The 7361-nt window shown below is 45.5% G+C and overlaps 1 protein-coding gene across 1 annotated transcript; it reads left to right on the top strand.

The window, feature by feature from the left end:
* The first annotated feature begins 759 nt into the window (after positions 1–759).
* Positions 760–3658, top strand: FGFBP1 (fibroblast growth factor binding protein 1). The gene is made up of 2 exons (XM_009447384.4): positions 760–980; positions 2583–3658. Exon 2 carries the CDS (start codon positions 2603–2605, stop codon positions 3305–3307), a length of 705 nt encoding a protein of 234 aa, XP_009445659.1. The 5' UTR covers positions 760–980; positions 2583–2602; the 3' UTR covers positions 3308–3658.
* The last annotated feature ends 3703 nt before the right edge of the window (positions 3659–7361 follow it).

Genomic DNA, 7361 nt, shown 5'->3' with positions numbered 1-7361 from the left:
AGCGGTTTGGGCATAGCACTCAGCTAAACACACGCTGTGACCAGGATTCCACCTGGGTCATTCTGGTGTGGGACTGTGCCTGTAGCAGGCAGGGCAGCCTGAGCTCTCTGAATGAGACCTGAAGGTAAGTATTTACAACAGTAACCTTATATTAAAAATTCCCTCTTTACCAGCCTCTCAGAGCCTGGTAGAATTCCCTGATAAAAAAGAGGGAATTTTTAATGTAAATTTCCCCACCTCTAGAATTAGGGTATCCTCTGCTTATGTAGTAACTTCAGATGGAAAAAGGAACTCAGATACTAAGAAAACTTCGGCAACTTCAGTCACCCATTCAACAAAGATTTATTGAGAGTGTCAGGCAGGAAGAGATCAGACCATGGATGTAGAGAATCTCACTTTTAATTTTGAGATCTTCCTTTTCCTGCCTCTGTGAACTTGGACAAGCTATTACATATCTCCAGAACCAATTCCTGCTTTTGTAAAAGGGGAGGAATCATTGCACTCCCTACTAGAGCGGATGTGACGAGGGAAAAGGAGAACTCAGGTAAAATGGGCTCAGTAGTTTGGCAGCTCGGATCATGTCATTATAGTTATTTTACTCCTCCATAGACATCACTGCTGGGGTCCTCTCCCCATCAAGGAGGGTCATTGTGAGGCTGAGTTGTCCTCCTATCCTGGCCACAGGGTGGACAGGGAAGGGCCTAGAGGAAGCGTTTGATGGCGTGCAGGTAACCCCCCTTTTCACTGGATTACATCCAGCACTTTCCCTGCAGGAACCGGCTCCCTCGGAGGGGCGTGGCTGGGAGGAGCTGTGAGTAACGTGCCACAGTGTTGTAAAAACCCAGTGAGTGTTATAAAAACCCAGTCAGCCTGGCTCCTGTTGAATAGTCTACCCCCCTTGCACTCTACCTGAGACAGCTGCAGCCTGCAATTCACTCCCACCGCCTGGGATTGCACTGGATCTGTGTGCTCAGAACAAGGTAAGAGCCTTGCTCCTTTAACAGCTTTATTACCTGCTGCCACTTCTCACTCCACCAAGGGCCTGGAGTTTCTTGGGCCTGCATTCCATCATGGGCAGGTGGGGGCTGAGCCCCAGGGCTGTGAGAGATGACTGGGTGTTTTTCTGGCATATCCAGTCTCCTCTTCACCATTTATTGCTGTTCTCTGCCCTTTTGTGATTGTCTTTCTCCTCCTTAACCCTAGAAGATGGCCAACTTCTAGGGTAGAAATCAGATCAGGACCATTTCCTGGGTCTGCCTCTTTTTATAAAAAATTCTGTGTTTTGTTTTAAATGGAGCACAAATAATACAAATCATCTTATCATTATGTGTTATATCAAACCAAATTGTCATTGCTCATAGTTGTTTTTCTTATTCTTTGGCAATGTTTTTAAAGGGCAGAGTAAATGTGAAAAGCAAAAAGTGATCAACCAGGGGTGACAGAAAGGAATAAGGAGATTGATCTGGCTACCCATACCAGCTTTGAACTTGCCCACTATGAGATCCTGAGCAATTTACTTACCTGTCTAAGCCTTAAGAGTCAGAGCTGTCACCTGGGATGACATATTAATAGCTACCTGGAAGAGCTCTTGTGTGGATTTCACAAGGTGGGAATCAAACCCTAGACCGGTACTTAGCACACAGGAGGTGTCATATAGAAATTGACTTCTCTTCTTCTGTTAAGCATGGGTTTTTATTGTACACATGATCAGATCCATGCAGTTCAGTGTGACGTTGGTGTTCATCCTATTGATTCAATGATTTCTCATGATCCTTGTCTTCGATCTTGTAGTGTGAACTATCTGGTTGAAATTCACCTCTCTCCACCCTGATTCACTTTGCCTAGGCAAATCAGACAACCACCCCACCTCACACCTTTCCTTAAACTCTTACTTCCCCACAAAAAGCTCCCCCACCCCCACAACCCCACCCACCCCACCCAAACCCCAGGCATGTTCAACTCTGGGTCAACATCACCTTTCATGATGCTTACCACGTCCTTTCTCATTTTGGGCATCTGTCACATCTTTTCTCATTTTGGGCATCTGTGTCCCTATGGAGTCATGAGATAGAAATCCAGCCCTTTGGAGCTGGAAGAAAGTTTGGAGCAGTAACTTGTTTCAGATCAGAAACAGAGATGACGGGATAGATTCCCTGATCAATGCTATTTAAATTCTCCCAAAGAGTGGTCTCTAAGCTCTTTCAAATCTGAGGCTTTCTCAATCATGGTGATTTCTTCAACACCTAGTCTGGTGGGGGGCATATAGTAGGTGCTCAGTAAATGCTTGTTGAATGAGTGAATGAAAGGGTGAGGAGTGAGCAGATGCAGGAGTTAATGAGTGAATAAATGATAAATGAGAGTTCGTGAGGCTCCAAAGAGTGGTAGTTTTGTGACACTCAAGACTCAAGTCAAGTGGAAATGTGAGTAGACAGGCTGTTTGTCTAGTGACTCCAGTAGCCAGAAGCGTTCTTGGTCTACTCTGAAATCAGGTAGGCACCTGTCAGGGTAGGGGGAGGCCAGCGTGTAGTCCTGCACAGCTGAACTGCTGCCTGCCACTGACTCACTTGCCTTTTGTCAAACAGGTGAACGCCCAGCTGCAGCCATGAGGATCCGTAGCCTCACCCTGCTCTCCTTCCTCCTACTGGCTGCTCAGGTGCTCCTGGTGGAGGGGAAAAAAAAAGTGAAGAATGGACTTCACAGCAAAGTGGTCTCAGAACAAAAGGACACTCTGGGCAACACCCAGATTAAGCAGAAAAGCAGGCCAGGGAACAAAGGCAAGTTTGTCACCAAAGACCAAGCCAACTGCAGATGGGCTGCTACTGAGCAGGAGGAGGGCATCTCTCTCAAGGTTGAGTGCACTCGATTGGACCATGAATTTTCCTGTGTCTTTGCTGGCAATCCAACCTCATGCCTAAAGCTCAAGGATGAGAGAGTCTATTGGAAACAAGTTGCCCGGAATCTGCGCTCACAGAAAGACATCTGTAGATATTCCAAGACAGCTGTGAAAACCAGAGTGTGCAGAAAGGATTTTCCAGAATCCAGTCTTAAGCTAGTCAGCTCCACTCTATTTGGGAACACAAAGCCCAGGAAGGAGAAAACAGAGATGTCCCCCAGGGAGCATATCAAGGGCAAAGAGACCACCCCCTCTAGCCTAGCAGTGACCCAGACCATGGCCACCAAAGCTCCCGAGTGTGTGGAGGACCCAGATATGGCAAACCAGAGGAAGACTGCCCTGGAGTTTTGTGGAGAGACTTGGAGCTCTCTCTGCACATTCTTCCTGAGCATAGTGCAAGACACGTCATGCTAATGAGGTCAAAAGAGAACGGGTTCCTTTAAGAGATGTCATGTCGTAAGTCCCTCTGTATACTATAAAGCTCTCTACAGTCCCCCCAAAATATGAACTTTTGTGCTAAGTGACTGTAACGAAATATTTAAACAGGTTTTGTAATTTTTGCTTTTGTCTTTTGGAATTTGCCCTATTTTTCTTGGATGTGATGTTCAGAGGCTGTTTGCTGCAGCATATATTTCCATGGCCCACACAGCTATGTGTTTGAGCAGTGAAGAGTCTTTGAGCTGAATGAGCCAGAGTGATAATTTCAGTGCAACGAACTTTCTGCTGAATTAATGGTAATAAAACTCTGGGTGTTTTTCAGAAATACATTCAAACATTGCTTGGTTTCTCTGTGTCTGGTCCCAAATAAACTCATTAACTAGTCCCCATATATCAGTGGAAAAACAATCTAAATAGGAACTTCCAGTTCCCCACCCTTCCCAAGTTATCTCTTTCCGGAATCCTTCTTTATAATTATATCCATTGGTCAGTGGTGTTTGGTGCTTATTGAAGTATAATAACTAGGATCCCTGTTTTCAGGTGGGACACCTGGTATATAGTGTGATTAAATCATTTGTCAGGGACTCATAGATGGTAAGAGGGCCGGTAGGATTGGAACCCAGGAGCTCTGACAGCTGAGTCTACAGGGTTGAGGAACCTCCGCTACTGATTCATGTCAGAGCTGCCCATTCCCTCCCCCACCTGAAGGACCCCAGCCTTGCAAAGCTCATTTCTGGAGAAGAAATGAGTTTCATTTCTTCATTCTTCATTCTTGGAGAAGAAAGGCCTAGTTAAGTACAGTGGCCCAAGATAAGGGCTGTAAAGGAAGGGGGAGAGGGCTACAAGGAAAACCAGAGAGAGGAGGCAGAAACTGCTGTAAGATCTGGGCTTGAGTGTAACAGGGGAGGGAATAGTGGAGCTGGATTTTGGAAAGAGTATCTGTAGGAATAAAATGGGGCAAAGTGGAGGCACTTTAGGCATTTGATAACATGAGTGAAAGTGAATAGATGGGAAGTTTCAGATTCTGGGAGAGGTCAGGTGTCTGGGATCGGATGGGATGCAGGGATGAGACTGCCATTATTCATTTATATGTTAGTATGAAGGATCTGAAAGTTGTATTTTAAGAGTGGGGGAGAGAGGATGAACTGTCTCCAATGCCTTGTCACAATTCCACAACCAGGGAAAGGAGGAGCAGAAGCTGATGAAAGCACTGTTCTTTAGCATGTCTGATGGTGGCAGGGAGGAATGGCAGGTGGGGTGGAAGGAAAACCTTTTACATTCACCAACCTACTGGGATGCACACTGAGGATGTCAGAGGCCAATCCACAGTGCCACAGCCTCAGAGTGACATTTGGATGTCATCATGATCATCAATAAAACGAACACTTATCTCTTACCTGCTATGAGCAAGCACTGTTCCAAGCTTTTCCCATGGATAGTGGATTTATTCATTCACTCACTCACTCAACACATAACTTACAGAGCAATGACTCACGCCAGATTGTGTTCCAGGTGCCAGAGATACAGCAATGGATGTACAAGAGACGAGTGTTCTGCCCTCATGGAACAGTGGGAAAAGTGATGATGAGCTCATGATACATGATACATGATAGAGAAGACTATTAAAGCAAGGGAAGGGGATAAAGTGATCGAGGGTAATGAGCTTTAGATGGGGTGGAGAGGAAAAGCATCTCTGTGGAGGTTACTTTTGAGCTTAGACCTAAAAAGAGGAATCTCTTTTTAGCCAGGAAACTCTCCTGGGTAAGAATGTTCCAAACAGAGGGACCAGTCAGAACATATGCCCTGAAATCATGGTTAATCTATTTATTCAATCCTATTTGTCCCTTCTTTTTGCCAGGAACTCTACCATAGGTGAGAAATAGCAATGAAGGAAAGAGAAAAAAGAAATCCCTGTGTTCATGGCACTCCCATTCCCACGACAGGGATCATGCTTGGCATGTTAGAGAAATGTCCAAGAGGGTGGGGTCATTGTAGGATGGGGCCTGGGGCCTGACCTGTGAACCTTATCACCAACTCCAAGAGCACTGAAGCAACATTCCAGACCCTCCCCAAGCTCCTTCAAGCCACAGCAAAGAAAGGATATTTTCCCTTAAGGTCTACACAGGTTCTCAGCCCTGTGGCCCCCTCCTCCACATATATAACATAGCCCTGAGATAGAAAAAGACGAATAATCTCCTCCAGGAGTCACTCAACAGTCATCAGGTTTGTTATGGGTTGGCAAGAACATTGGAGAACAGACCCAAAGCCTCCTTAAACTCCTCCAGGCCCGCAGTTGCTGGTTTGAGTTCACTCCTGGCCTCTGGTCACTGGCAGAACTGGAAGGAGTTTTGCCTCTACCATGGAAGAGTGACCTGGATCTCAGCACAAAGTTTGCTTCTGCTGATAGATAACCAGTCTCAGGGCCAATTATTTAATCTTCTGAGCAGAAATGAGCTCATCTTGACAATGGAATCATGAAACCCACCCATTATTAAGGGTCCTGAAACACTGACATTGGTCAATATCTCTGAATCTCTTAATACTATGCCAATAGTTAGATAATAGTTGTTCAACACCACTGACCACTTAAAGTCCACAGCAGGAGACTGAATTGTAGAGGGAAGTCAAAATTCCCAGTGAAAACTGTCTAACTGTGGAAGGTTTTTGGTTTTGTTTGTTTGTGTCTGTAGTACAAGTGGCCAGGAGCCACCATTATGGATCACCCACTATGTGCCAGTGGTTTTGCTCCATTGTCTCGTGAATCCCCCACAACTCCATCTGGTAGGAGTCTCACCTTCATTTTCTAGATGAGGAAAGTGAGGCTGAGAGAAGCCGAGGAACCTTCCCAGGGTTATGAAGTTATGAAATGGCAGAGCCTATAATGGGAATCCCTGGCCTGGAGGTCCCAAGCCCTTTCTGCCTCTGAAGTGCATGATTTTCTTCACTCAGTGATAGAAGAGTGACATTTATGGTCTCTGGATGTAGGCCAAACTTGACAATGAACAATATCCATCAGTCCATTCCACATATATATCTTCTTCCTGTCCTTACAGAGAGAAAGTTCTAGAAGTGAACACTTCCATTGCACTCAGCCTCCGATCATAGTCATATGCTGAGGGGACGTTTTAAGAACACAGTAAAAAGAAATATGTAAATAGAGGCTCCACAGATTTACATTGACTTTCTTTTTTTACCTTTTTTCTTTTTCTTTTCCTCTTTTTTTTTTGAGACGGAGTTTCGCTCTCGTCACCCAGGCTGGAGTGCAGAGGCATGATCTCAGCTCACTGCAACCTCTGCCTCCCAGGTTCAATCGATTCTCCTCTCTCAGCCTCCCGAATAGCTGGGATTACAGGCACCTGCCACCACGTGCAGCTAATTTTTGTATTTTTAGTAGTGACAGGGTTTCAACATGTTGGCCAGGCTGGTCTTGAACTCTTGACCTCAGGTGATCCACCCGTATTGGCCTCCCAGAGTGCTGGGATTACAGGCATGAGCCACCGTGCCCGGCTACATTGACTTCTATTCACCTTAGTGCTACATATTTTCTTCCTGAGAACTTTCTGGATATGAAGTAGATAAGCCAACTTTCTCTGTGTGTGTGGTCTTTAAGATATGACTTGTTTTGACAGCAAAAGATGGAAATTTTTAGGTAGGTAAGATGTGCTGAAGATTGGCATGTCTGTACCCCCTAAAGCCACTCAGAAGTGGGAATGTCTCTCTTTCCTTATAAAACCACATCTCGGCAGAAAGAGGGTCTCTTCCTTTGGGCACCCCAGCTCTGTGTGGTAACTCACAGTCACACCAGTGCTGACTTGAATCTCTGGAATCCAACAGATCTCACCTAGCCTCCTTCCCCAGCCTCTCTCCGAAGTTGTTTTTGGCAGAAATGGCAGGAATGCCAAAGTGTTTGGGGCTGAAAGCTTTCAAGCAGATATGACACCAGCCATCCTCTGATGTGTTGGTTTGCATAATGTGCTGTGTACAATGCTCACCATTTCATGCAGCAATATCCAAGAAAATCTTTTTGAGA

This window comes from Pan troglodytes, chromosome 3, assembly GCF_028858775.2.
Source record: "Pan troglodytes isolate AG18354 chromosome 3, NHGRI_mPanTro3-v2.0_pri, whole genome shotgun sequence".
In the NCBI taxonomy this organism is placed as follows: Eukaryota; Metazoa; Chordata; class Mammalia; order Primates; family Hominidae; genus Pan; species Pan troglodytes.
This window is presented reverse-complemented; position numbering and strand designations above follow the sequence as displayed.

Excerpts from the sequence above, each read along its gene's own strand:
- FGFBP1 (XM_009447384.4), top strand. The coding sequence starts at position 2,603 with ATGAGGATCCGTAGCCTCACCCTGCTCTCCTTCCTCCTACTGGCTGCT.